A 13547-nucleotide genomic window follows, 5' to 3' on the forward strand; every position below is an offset into this window, starting at 1 on the left:
GAGAATTATTTTATTGTTTAATTTTTATTATTTTATTACTTCCCTTCTACGTGACTTTACCGAAATAACCAAGAAGACTTCGTCACTTATTAATAGGTTTTTACCCTTTCATCTGGTACAAAGACTGACACCTTTACACAAAGGATCATGTTTGCAATAACCACAACACAAGCAGTCAAAATGCAAACAAAAAGAAACAACTCTGATAATGATAATTGTTTTTTTACCCTTTTATCTGGCAACAAAACTGACACCTTTTTTACAAGGAGTCATGTTTGCATTGACCACAATACCTGCAGTCGGAATGCAAACAAAAAACACAACTCTGATAATGTATGCACTGTCCTTGAAATTGATTGGTCCACACCCGAGACAGCTTTCTTTAAAACACGTCATCTGGTCCAACACCATGTGAGACTAGGCTCTAAGGAAAGTTGTCTCGGGTGTGGACCAATCAATTTCAAGGACAGTGCATACATGATCAGTTATGTTTTTGTTTGCATTCCGACTGCAGGTATTGTGGTCAATGCAAACATGACTCCTTGTTAAAAAGGTGTCAGTTTTGTTGCTAGATAAAAGGGTAAAAAAACAATTATCATATTTTGTTACTGGCAAATGAGGTTCCAATGGTGTAAACTCTGATAATGATTTGCACTGTCCTTGAAGTTGATTGGTCCAAACCCGAGACAGCTTTTCTTAGAGCCTAGTCTCCATTGGTGTTGGACCAGATGACGCCAAAAGGCGTACAACTCAAACACAGCGTACTATCAGAGTACTGAGAGCTCGGGGTAAGCATTCGTCAACACTTCGTCACTTGTTTCAACTTTCCTCTTCTCTCCTGTGCCCCAATATGCTCCAGTGGCCGCCACATCTTTCTGGCACCGATCTCTTACGGCGTCGTCAAGCCATTATCCTGTCCTCTCTTTACGGCTCCTTCCATTTCTCCCACCCCCCTGTTGTTCTTGTTGTAGTCCACCTTACACCTACGCGTGTAACGTACTCGTGTAATGTAGTGCCCACAGAGTGCCAGTTTCATCCTCATCACTGCCAACACCACAACATGAACGGCTGAATAAATCGTTTCGCACGCGTCCCTTATCGCGGCCATCTTACTCAGGGACTCCCTGGCGCCCATTCGCCAGCACGCGTGCTGACGTCACTCCCCTGCCCCTCCCCCGCCTGAGCCTCCACGTTGCCGTGGGGAGAGAGGCGAGGGGGGGGGCTAGCGAGGGGGAGGGGTTTGAAATCCCCCCCTTTTTAACCAAGATGGCGGACCCCCTGCCCCCCCCTCCCCGCGTCTTCTCGCCTTTTCCCGCGTATTTTCTCGCGTCACGTGACGGCTCGCGGACCAATGGCCGTATGAGATAGGAGAAGGGAGGAGGAGTCGGCAGAGTGAGACCCGCCCCCTCTCCCCCTCCCCCCAAGGGCCAAGTGGCAATCGACGGCGGAATTGACTGCGGAGGGAAACGCGCGCGCGCCAAGAAAATCAACGGCCAGCACCGAACCCTCGACGACGACGACGATGTCGAGCGGAGCGGCGCACGAGAACGGCTCTTATGGCGACATGGAGCAGCGGGAGTCGCGTAAGAGGACGCTGGACGCGCCCGGCGATGGCGACAGCAACAAGCGCACGCACAAAGGTGGAGGCCTCTGCCCTCGCGGCGGCGCAGGCGCCATCATCACCACCAACCAAAAAAAAACCATCGGCCGTGCCTCACCCCGTCGGCCGCACTCGCGTGCGCGCCCGCCTCGCTTTACTTACCGTCTCGTGGCCGGGCGGTTCGTTTGAGTTAATTTGGTTCCCCCCGCCGCGATTGTTTCCTATCCCCGTGTCGCCTTTGCGATGGATGTGGAGTGTGCGGCCTAGTGCTCGTCCGCGGGGCTCCCCCGCTGCTTGCCTGAGTTTCCCGCCGCGGGACGAGGCGAGCGAGGCCCGCGCCGCTGCTCAGGCAAAGGTCGGGGGGAGGGTAAAGGCGTTTTGCTAGGCCCAGCCGCGTGGAAGCAGAGGCCGGCAGCGAAAACCACACAATTGGCTTATATTATTGCACGTATGTCATTTGTATCGATTTATATGCAGATTTACACTTTGGTGGGGTTTTGCATGCAAACGGGTCCGCCGCGGTCGTAACGCGTGGTAGTAAGCGCCTTTAACGAAATCCCCTTGTATTTAAATGGCGAATGTGTGAGGGGTTGCGGCTAGTTTATTCGCTGGTACCGCTTTACATAACATCTGAGGCATCGTTGCCCTTGCATATAATTACATTGTAACACCTGAGGGGGGTGGAGGGGCACAAACGTAACGCCCGTTGTGTGCAACGGGCTCGACAAAACGGCCGCATCGGTCGAGCTCGCGAAGCCAACCAAACTTCAGTGCTCCTCGGCAGCGCTCTGCTGCTTTTACATCACGTACATTTTATTTTCGCCTTTAGCAATGATTTAAATAACAGACTTAGTGTAAGCGTTATGCTTAAGGGGGGTTAATTCAAACGCAAAACCATCCCAGGAGCCAGCGGTTTAATGGCCGGTAGCATGAAACGCCCTAAGCTCTTTTGCTTAAGTATTTTCTATACATTTCATTGTTAATACATGTAGATACATTTGTGACGCTGTAAGCAATGCTGTGAATCCACACTTAACATTGTTTCATCAAACCCATTGAGGGATTTTTATTTTGACGAATGCAATATAAATAATAATGTACAGCTGTTTGTAAATCCACTGCTGGATGAAGGCTTCACTGTACCATATCGTTCGCGGGGGTTTGGCCGTACAGTTCTCGGCTTAGTTTGTCAATACGGGTTGGTGAAGGTGGTGTGGGGATGCCGGACAGGCGCTATATCACTCGCCACGGATGGTAGTCGCGGCAGGGAGTCGGATTGTTTGAGTTCAGAGCGCAATGCCCTAACCACTGCACCACCGCTCGACTACCTATTGATTTATTAGACTCATTTCACCGGCTGAAATACGTTTTAGAAGCTTAATATGGAAATATCAAATAAACCTCAAACTAATTTCAGTATGTTAAAATGAATTCGAAGGTTTTTTTTAATCAAATCCGAAAATTCCAACATAGGGCGGGAACTTAATGTCATATACCAACATGTGAGGTGTAAAAAAAATAACGATCATCATTATTTTCACTCACTTTGTGACATTCAACTAAAAATTTCCGCCCCCTTGTCAATCAACTGCTGAACTAAGGCCTCCCATCCGTAGCGACCGTAGGATTAGTTTGACCGTAGGTGTGACCACGCTGCTCGGCATGGGTTGGAGGAGGGGCCCAGAAACATCCGACATCACTGGAGCCACTTATTGAACGTGGTTGGGAATCAAACTCAGGTTTCTTCAGGGTCGGAGGGGGATCAGAGTGCGGATCATGAACCACTATATTACCACTACTACCCCACTCAACCCCTGTTTTTATGTTTTACCGCAAAGATCCCACTTAAGTTGTGTTGCACAGCCATTCAAACACGTGGAGTTGATCATTTTAAACTCGCACAGCTGTAACCCGCCATGATGATAAAGCTACTGCTGCTTGAAGGCCTGCTCAAGGCTTCACACCCACGGCTAGTCTTGTGGTTGATGTAAAAATGCACCGAGAACCTACAAATGGTTACATCTCATCGCTCCATCTCCAAGCTGAATAGCATTTTTTTACATTCTCACTTCGTAACAGGTTAGAAAGCAGGTTATTCTTGAAACCGGAATATGATTACATGTTCTCAGTGGTGCTGGCTCAATAGTCAGTTCAGTTCATTTATTAGGTATAGCCCTGTTAGCCATGCGGCTCTTGAATCGGGTGCAACCGCAACAAACAAAAACATGAACAAGAAACATCTTAAAGTAACTACACTCAACAGAAAAATCTAGGAAAAAACAGAAAAGTCTTTCAGAAAAAGCACCGTATATCAATGCTGTGTGCAAAAATCCCAGTGGTATGCAAGTCAAACAATTACAACCGTAAGACTATTTAGATTAAAGTTTTCGGTCTAACTCTGTACTACTACAAACAAATATGGCTAAACCAAAAGTTTTCGAAATCACCAAAATAAAGCTATACAAACCAATGTAACAGTGATCATAGGAACTGTGATTAAAATTTTATAATAACGATACACATAACATGTACGACCAAACTTTGCAGCCATAGCTGGCAGCATGAGTCGCTCCATAACAGCAGGAGTATCAGTAGGAGTATCAAACATTTTCAATGCACCTTTAAAGATCAGCACACTATAATAAAAACTCAGGATCATAATTTGCAGCGGTCATCCGGAGCGATACATTTGATTTCAGGCCACTGAATAGCAGTGGCAGCTAGGGGTGTACAACTCCTCTAGAGCACATTTGCCTTCTTGGGCACATGGTCACTCATTAGACAAAAATTGTGACAACTGGAATAGGCTGAGATAAAAAAACTGACTACATAATTAATCATTGATTATTTGACGAAACAAACTCGATACATTTGAGGATTAAGTTAAATATTAATTTGATTAGTTTTCAATTTATGTACTGTTCTATCTATGTGACTTTACCAAAAGACCCAACGAATATGAATTTCTGCAGTCACGAAAGCTTGAAGTCCACATGTAATTTTAATAATTGATATACTTTTTGGATTTATGCACATCTATAAATGTGACTGCATAAAAATACAATCAGAACCGGTGAGCATATTTATTTTGAAGTAAAAGTGAATGTCTTTAGTCTGGACTTAAACATTACTATAGGATACATCTTAAGTTAAAATTTTCCCTGTACCGCAAAGTGTAAAATCCACTAAAGTTGGTTTGTGGAAACTGACATTCAATTCTAAATGTGGTTTCAATGTAGACTCTTAAATCCACTTTGCCGTGTAACAGCTATTGCATGGACAGCTTTGCCAGTGGGTTCTGAGGAAATGAGTGGGACGTTGGCACTAAGAGAAGTAATGACGGAAAATACTTTAAAGTTTCTGGCATTCGGCATTTTTGTAGGCAGGTGTGAACACAGAGAGGGGCAGTTTGCTCCGCACCTCAGATCTGAGGGAACCTTAGCAATACATCTTAACAACTCTTTGGCAGCTCCAAAACGAAGCTGTGATTACAATTTAATCTGGTCAAAATACCTCCGATTGTGTGTGAGAAACATAACGAAGTATGCTCACGTAGCAAACAAAACTGTAGAAATTAAACAAAAAACAAAGAATGCAAACAGTGTAACTTGTTCATGAGCCAAGACCAGATATTTCACTTGTCGATCACTCCTGAGGTGGCATAATGATAGTATAGCAAATTTCCTGCTTTACGTTTCCCCCTTCTCTGTCGTGTTGCAAATCCGTTGTCACTTCATTAACACCGCTACCCGATTAGCTTTGCCTCAACCCACATGTCGCTAACAGCATCGGCCGTCCCCACTCGTATCCATCACCTCAGCCTTCGTCTCCACCTACCCTGTACACGAACTACTGCGCGTCACGCATGAAGAAATATACTATGCTGTGGACTACAATATATTATTTATGTACAGTCTTTTGGTGGATGGAAAAATTGCTTTTATTACGTCGTTTCTATGAATGTTGAACTTCTTCCGCACCGTACGTAGCCTACTGTGCGAATTGGAGGTTCCAAAGATATTCGTTGCACATTTCACGAATGCATCCCTGACGCAAACCGGGCTATTGCTCTAGTTTTAAGTTCTTAATATGGCCGGTACCATTCAATTATGTGATAACCATTTAAAATTAGTGGGTTCTCAAATAATTAACCCTTATTAGCTGAACAAAAAAATCGCTACGGCTAAAGTTTCACCACCTCGGGTTGTATTGATTTCTGTTCTGGCCCCATGATCTATTGTTCAATGTTAAAATGTATGGTATTGACGTCGAGGGAGATGTTAAATCATCATAAGCCTCAAGATTTAGTTTTCCCACAGCTCCCTGGTGGAGCTAATACATTGAGATATTTAAACACGTGAAAGCGACACCACAGTGAGGAAAGATTACTATTTTCACCTCTGCTGCCTCAGTCGTTTGAAACTCCCTTTCTTCTTGCCATCCATGCTGTCGACTCCCCCGTTCAAGTCCATGATGAAGACCAAGGCACATGGCCGAGCAACCACGGTGGTGAGATGTTAACTACCTCGCCTGGTATACAGGAGGTTGTGGGTTCGATCCCGATGCCTGTATATTTGGAGTTTGCATGTTCTCCCCGTGGTCATGTAGATTTTTCTCCGGGTTCTCCGGTTTTCTCTCCACATTTAGAAACATGCGTTTCAAGTATTTGGCTACATAAAATTTCCACGAGATAAGCCACATGATGATGATAAGCCACTTAATTGGGATATCATTTGTGGCCAGGTTGCTTCTGACAGAGCTATCTCGCTCAGTGGGCCTTACCTGATAAAAAAATGTTTTTAAATATTAACAACATGAGAGCTGTTCTTTGGGTTGCATATTTTAGGTGGGTTTTTTCCCCATGACGGCTTGCAGTTTGCTGTTCTTACATCGCAGCTTGTATTTTTATTTTGTTTCAAAGCTATTCGCATCACCCCCCCCCCCAACCTTCGAGACGCTGTAGGATTGTCACAGAACAATACTCGGTTATGAATACGTTTATAATTTTATTATCAACGTAACGATTTACACCCCGTCCCCTTTGCAGTGGTTCGATAATATATCGTGATTAAGGGGTTATACCACGCACATTTTACAATTCGTTTGTAATTGGTGCTTGTCACCCCTGCAGCCACACTTTTGGCATTACAATTCACCAAAATGTAAAAAAAGAGTATGGAGTCAATTATTGACCTTGAATCCATCCAAATGAAAATCACGTTGTTGAATCATTCCACCCAAGGGTAGCAATACATTATAACTTATGCAACTGTGGTCAGTTGTATGTGTTAAAATCATCAACGACCTTCAAATATCCATTGCTGGATGAAGACCACCACCCCTGGCCATCACCATCTCTCATGGTCCTGTGATGAATTGATCCACAGAGTACCTGCATCTGAGCTGATTTCATCATTCCATCTCCGTAGTGGGCATTCTCCAGGCTGCATTTACTCTTTTTTTCCTGTCACTCAATTGCTATTCTCTCCCAAAGGTGCATTCTCAAATCCATGTATTCCCTCTTCTGTTTCAATGTAATTCCTAGCATGCACCACACATGCTCGATTTTCAGTTTTCATTCCATGATGGTCAGAATTGTCCACGTTATTTCCTATGCCATGGCTAGTAATGTGCATTGGTTGCAAAACAACATTATTTTGAGATGGATCTGAACCATGGAAATTAATTAAGACATTTTCATTGAAACTGGAAACTGTACAGTATCATGGAAAGTTGCATACTTGGAATAACTAGCGGAATTTATCGTAATATCCAATGGTATGTTTGCTAAAAATAAAGACTAGAAATTTGGGTTGAGATGAAAATGAGAAAATCAAATATGTACAACAAGTTAAACAATTTGGAGTTATGTCGGGGAAACAACTGGAAAACAGATCACAGTTTGTATATGTAGGGCAGTTACTGAAGGCAGGCCGGCGTCGGGAGTGATAAAGCGAAAATCTGAATTCGAACATGCAAAGCAACTTGCCAATGTTATAATATGGTGATGTAATGTTAACGCGTTGTACTGCAACGGCGTTGGTCGTTGTGTCATCGTTTTGCCCGGCAGAGGAAAAGAGCTTCTTCCTGAAGCTGCTGGTGCCGAACTGCGCTGTCGGGGCCATCATGGGCAAGGGCGGCGAGACCATCGTCCAGTTGCAGAACGACACGGGCACCGTGATCAAGATCTCCAAGGCTCGCGAGTTCTTTCCAGGTTCGCCTCCAACCCCTGGCCTTCATGGATTGTGACATGCCCGACTTTGTTTTTAGATACTAGTTTACAAAATGGAAGATATCTAGTTTACAGGCGGTCCCCGCTTTTGACAATGCGTTGCTGGAAACCGATTTACGACGACCCCGTCATAAATCGGACCCTGTTTTCCCATGGACAGTAGAAACATTACTTGCTAATGTTTTTCCAATTAATCCCCATTAAATTAGGCCGTCTTTGTACGATGGTTAGCTAAAAGCTGCTGCGAGGATGACTGGAGTTTGCGTGATGGTTTATGCTCCTTGACGATCTCAGCAAGGTATTGTGGTTGATTTGTGGCAACTTTGTGCTTGCTATAAATGAACAACAATACCTTGACGTTGCATGGAGCAGTGTCTGTTTAACGGGACTCAGTGGGGGTGACCACACAAGCCACGTAATTTACTTGAAGCTGTTTTGGATATATTTATAGAATTTGGAAAAACACCACTTACTGATGCATAAGTAATGACCTCGCATCCGTCACCTACCTATTCATTGTCTTGTATGTATAAAATGTCTCGCTTTTTTGTGCAGCGATATGCCATCGCCATTGCGGCGTTATACATGTTAATCCACCGCTGAATGAAGGTCTGCCCACGTGTCATACGTGAGGTTTGTTTGACCATAAACCATGCTGGTCAGTGCTTGTTGGTGAAGGGGTTTCTCAGATTTGGTTCCAGTTATCGCTCGCCATTGATGTCGGGCACAGCCAGGAATTGAACTTTGGTCGCCAGTTTAAGAGCAAAGTGCACTCCCACTCAATGCAACCGCTCATCGAGTTTCTGTTGCGATGCAGAATTACCCAATTAGAAATAGCAATCATCGTCCCCTACTGACAGTCTAGTCCCCAAATGCAAGCCAGCTTATGCCTCAATTTGTACCCACAGGGACAGCTGCCACTGGGGGTGTTTTTCAAATGTGTTGAAAAGACCTGTGATTCAAGTCGCTTATTGCGTGAAAAGCAATCTTGAGACACCCCGGTGTAAAGGGCCGTCAGGCAATTGATTAGTATAACAATCGTATTTTGTCACGATGCCGGTGGCGTTTTGGACCGTCTAAAATCGATTATGCACCGAAAACGACTCTTCTCCCCCCCCCCCCTCCTCTTTGCTGCCTGCAGGCACCATGGAGAGGGTGGCGCTCGTACAGGGCACGGAGGAGGCCATCGTCCAAGCCCACGACTTCATCGCAGACAAGATCTACGGCTGCCTTGATAAGACTGCGCCAGCCACTTCCACCGAGACGGATCGTGGAAATATGGTATGTGAGTGATGCCAGTGCCCACGGTTTAGGAGCGGGTTGAACGGGTTGTTTTTGTCTCGCGCCGTCTTTTACGCCTCTTATCCCAGTTCATTATATTGGCCCAAAAGATATGAGAACATGAATGTGCATGCAAGCTAAATATGATTGTATGAAAATATATAATTGGAATTTTTATAACATTAAAATTGGCATACATGCCAAACGCTCACGAATGGAATTGACCAAACATCCCAATGCAAGACTTTTGATTTGTGATTGTCTGTTTGAGACTGAGGCTTTCTTGGAATAAGTCGATGCATTGTGTAATTTAGATTCTTGTATTTGATTTCACCGATAAACTTTTGTTATTTCCCCCCCCCCACATTTTCTGGTCGTGGCGTTTGTGTTTTTGCACCAAGATATTCTGCACCTTAGTTTTTGAGGACCCCCCCCCCCATACGTTATACACAGAATCCATTTGGAACTCTCACAAAGCAGTGCAAGTCCACCCGGCGTCCACGTTATAGAGCAGCCCACGGGAGAGACTTTTAATCTCAGTGGGCACTCACTATCTTTTCCGTATGGCCGCAGTGGTTGAAAACACGGCTAGATGGCTTTATACACGCAGTATGGTAATTTTATGCGACATTCCAGGCAACTGTGTCTTTAGCCATGGATAAATCAAACTTTGCGTGTATTACTCATCGCATAGTCCGTGTGTGTATGTACATAACTGCACGCCCTTCTGCTGCGGGCAGGGCACCCTTAATCATCCCCTTGGCCACCAAATTTCATCAGTTTATGAAATCTGTCTGTTGCTGGATTTGACTCGTATTTCTCTATTTGGCTCTCCATGGTTTTACGTGTGATGCAATTACGCAACAGTAATAAACAGACGTCGATCCGTTCCACCACAACAACAAAACATGTACGACCCTCACTCTGTGGGCCTTCTGAGTCTATGTATTTCAACAGCCAACACACAATTGGTTTCGATGCGTTGAAGTGACAGGATTCATTGAAATTTTGCTATTTGAATCAAGAATAAATTCCCTTTTTAATGTCCTTCATGTGACGGGTTCTAACGGCTGCAGAGGTGGCATTAACCCAGTTACATACAATGTGTATGAATCGGACGGTGCAAGGTGTCACTGACATGGGGGGCACGGCTTGTTTTTTTAAATGGATGAGGTGGAAGACTCCAAAGGTTGCTCTGCGAGAGATCCAAATTCATACTTGGTCTCACGACACCATCGCCATAAGCACAATTGGATGAAATTGCTCGGGGGTGGGGAAAATGTATTCATTAACTAGATCATCGATATTAACCGACGCATCATACCCCCACGCTCTCCACGGCGGTGCAGCACGTAAAGATCGTGGTGCCCAACAGCACGGCAGGGCTCATCATCGGCAAGGGCGGCGACACGGTGCGCTACATCATCCACGAGTCGGGCGCCTGGCTTGAGGTGTCGCAGAAGATGACGGGCGGCTGGACGGGTGCAGGGCGCGAGCGCGTCGTGAGCGTGGCGGGCACGCGCGAACAGAACCGCATCGCCGTGCGCCTCATTGTGCAGAAGATCGTCGAGCACCCGGAGAGCAGCAGCTGCCCTCGCCTCAGCTACCCGGCGCAGCCCGAAGGCTACGGCCCGCACTCGGCCGGGGGTCCCAGCGCCGGGGTGCCCGCCTCGGCCCCGTCGGCCTACGCGCAGCAGCAGCAGCAAGCCGCGCCCCCGCACCACCACCAGCAGCAGCAGCACCAGCAGCAGTGGTACGGGCGCGGCGCGGGAGAGTACGCCGCCGCCATGCAGCAGTACCAGTGGCCGCAGGCGATGGCGGCGAGCGGCTACGAGTCGCGCGTCACGGCGGTCCCGCAGCCCGTGCTGCAGGAGGGCTTCCAGGGCCAAGAGCTGCAGGCGGTCACGGAGGCCCTGGACCGCCTGTCCCGCTGCGGCTACAGCATGAAGACCCTGGGCGTGGCGGCCGACGGCACCGAGGAGGAGAAGCAGGGGGAGGCGGCGCCTGCCGACGGCTACGGTGTGGAGGAGGTGGGCACCTTGGAGCTGGAGGTGCACGAGTCTCTGATCGGCGCCGTCCTGGGTAAGGGTGGCCAGACGCTCATGGACTACCAGGAGGCAACGGGCACCCGCATCCAAATCTCGCGCGTGGGAGAGTTCGTGCCGGGCACCAACAACCGACGGGTCACCATCCTGGGCACGGCGGCGGCGCGGAAAGCCGCCGAGTTCCTGATCCGCAAGCGCGTCGGCGCCGAGCAGGTCAACCGCGCCACCAGCAAGCGGCGCTAGTGCAGCAGGCGGGCTGGCGGTTGGACGGGCGGGCGGGCGAGCTCATGTCAGCGCCACCTCCGCCCCCCCCGCCGTCCACACCATCGCCCCCACCGGGCTAACCCAACCCAGCCGTCCCACCTCCAACATCCTCATCCCATCCCCCACTCCCATCTTCCCCCTTCCCCCTAGCATCCCACCCCTCCATACGCCCCCGACTCGGATGTGGCGAGAGAGAGAAAGGCCGTCCCTGCGTCCGTGAGTAGACGTGGGCTGAGGCAGAGGCTTTATAGTGTCTGAAACGGGCGTGTGAGAATAGGAGATGAATGAATAGGCACGCAAGGGCTTTTGTTGGGGACAAGCTCTCGTTTTAAGCCTCTGTTTTAATGTTAACCCGATTATGATTTCAGCGTCCCGCCAATCTTGGACTGCGCACGCCACCCAGCCGAAAGCAAGCACGCTCGGTCGCCGTGAGTACGTTGGTGTATATTTTATACGGAGGGGGTTGTTGGAAGCTGAAAGATTTTCGAGCATTTTGAAGCTTTTTTCTCTCCCCCCACCCCCCCCTCGTGTTAGAAATTTTTTTAAAGGGTTTCTTTGCTTTTTTCGAACCTAGTCGTTGATCGTTGTGATTACACGTTGCTTAAATTCTGGGGTTAGGGGTTGGGGGGGGGGTGTTTACGGAAACCTTTGTTTAAGGAATAAAGAAAAACTAACCTTGAATAAACTTGAGAAGAGAGGAAAGGTCACCCCCAGTTAAGACGGCACCCCTTTTACTGCGTACCATAGTTCACCGGGCTGGTAGAGCCCCTGTGTTTGTTTTTTTGACAGGAAGAGGAATGTGAAGGTGTATGCGCTGTACCGTGGAGAAGAGAGGTTCGGTAGCAGGAAAGGACACCGTTGATTTAGTCTTGGGCCCAAGAAAGCCCTGTTTTGTGTTTTCACTGTACCTTTCATAACTCTTGATAAGACAAAAAAACACGGAAATCAGCAGAAGCTAAAACCGCAAACATCTACTCATTCTATAGCTTTCGCCACCCGTTTGAAGATGCATTGTGAATACGCGTGCCCCATTAGCGAGTCTGTAGTGTTCGTATGTAGCTGCGGTTTAATGTGAAAAACCCCCCCTTTGTTTGCATCATATTTCATTACCAAATTACATTGCATGTAATCACTTCTTTAAATAAAACCGGTTTAACCGAACGTGGGATACCCATCTTTTGCGTGCTCTCTGATCGCCTTCTGGAATCTCGCTCTTCCTCCTACGAGATTGCAAGCCAAAAAAAACAAACGGCAGTTCTCTTGCAGATGTTCTAATTGGTCGTGTGTTCCGGGCCGTCCAGCGTCAATGATCCTGAAACTTTGTACACATGAAATATTTAAAAATCCCCCAGAAATGTCGCCACCACAATGATGTGTATACATCAAATCGCCCTGAATACGACCGATTCCGGAAGCTTAAGGGGTGTTTAGGCCGGTCAGTATGTGGATGGGAGACCACCACCCAGGATTTTTCTGGGTGTTGTAGGTGCAGTGGGAGTTGGTGTAGCCACTAGATGGAAATACTGAGTCTCCCGATTTGTTGTGATGTTTTTCCGGGTACTTGCATTTTCCTCCTATATGAAGCCACTCGCTGATTTAATTAAACACCCCAACGTAGCAGGAAGGACCCTCCTGAAACAACGAAGTCTTTTGGCCTCGTAAAGCTTTAATGGGTAAAACATAAATCGGTGCTAATGGGTGTAACTTCACCTCAATTCTGAGACCCTGTTATTAACCAAAGCTGGTATGGGACAGCCCGGGACACAGCCTAGGCATAAATCTATGAGATTAGAGCCGTTTGCTTTTTGTCTTGCATCTTTAATGTTTCTTCTTTCTTCCAATTTTATTCCAGATGTGTGGTTAACGTCATCTTGGAGTCATGAGAGACGCGTTTCCATGCAGAGTTGTCACAGCGAGCCGTTTGACGTCACCCTGCCACCCACTACTTCAGTAGCATCTCACCCACGCTAGATGCCCACCGTTCATATGCCCGGCCAAGAGTTTCCATCGTATTGCTGTTACAATGATCATTAGTAAAAAAATTCAATGTTGTTGAATTATCGTTAAGTCCAAATTCAATTTGACGGTATTGTTTCGTGCGGTCATTGGTAAACGGGCTGAGGAC

At 47.0% G+C, this 13547-nt stretch overlaps 1 protein-coding gene across 3 annotated transcripts; it reads left to right on the plus strand.

Annotated features, from left to right (window-relative positions):
• The first annotated feature begins 1400 nt into the window (after positions 1 to 1400).
• On the plus strand, positions 1401 to 12592 carry LOC144949051 (RNA-binding protein Nova-1-like). Of its 3 annotated transcripts, XM_078878853.1 has the most exons (5): positions 1401 to 1640; positions 6068 to 6109; positions 7671 to 7814; positions 8974 to 9113; positions 10463 to 12592. In XM_078878853.1, the coding sequence occupies exons 1-5, from the start codon at positions 1523 to 1525 to the stop codon at positions 11399 to 11401; spliced, it is 1383 nt and encodes a 460-aa protein (XP_078734979.1). In that variant the 5' UTR covers positions 1401 to 1522; the 3' UTR covers positions 11402 to 12592. The 3 variants fall into 3 exon arrangements, with proteins under 3 accessions (XP_078734979.1, XP_078734981.1, XP_078734980.1); XM_078878855.1 differs by lacking the exon at positions 6068 to 6109 and having other exon boundaries at positions 1402 to 1583; XM_078878854.1 differs by lacking the exon at positions 6068 to 6109 and having other exon boundaries at positions 1403 to 1640.
• Positions 12593 to 13547: the final 955 nt, after the last annotated feature.

This window comes from Lampetra fluviatilis, chromosome 52 (genome assembly GCF_964198595.1).
Source record: "Lampetra fluviatilis chromosome 52, kcLamFluv1.1, whole genome shotgun sequence".
Classification (NCBI taxonomy): domain Eukaryota; kingdom Metazoa; phylum Chordata; class Hyperoartia; order Petromyzontiformes; family Petromyzontidae; genus Lampetra; species Lampetra fluviatilis.

What these genes read in the sequence shown, in the direction of transcription:
- LOC144949051 (XM_078878853.1), top strand. Translation starts at nt 1,523, where the DNA reads ATGTCGAGCGGAGCGGCGCACGAGAACGGCTCTTATGGCGACATGGAG. An exon ending in CAACAAGCGCACGCACAAAG is followed by an intron (nt 1,641 to 6,067) that starts GTGGAGGCCTCT and finishes CCCCCGTTCAAG; the next exon opens with TCCATGATGAAGACCAAGGC. An exon ending in ATGGCCGAGCAACCACGGTG is followed by an intron (nt 6,110 to 7,670) that starts GTGAGATGTTAA and finishes TTTGCCCGGCAG; the next exon opens with AGGAAAAGAGCTTCTTCCTG.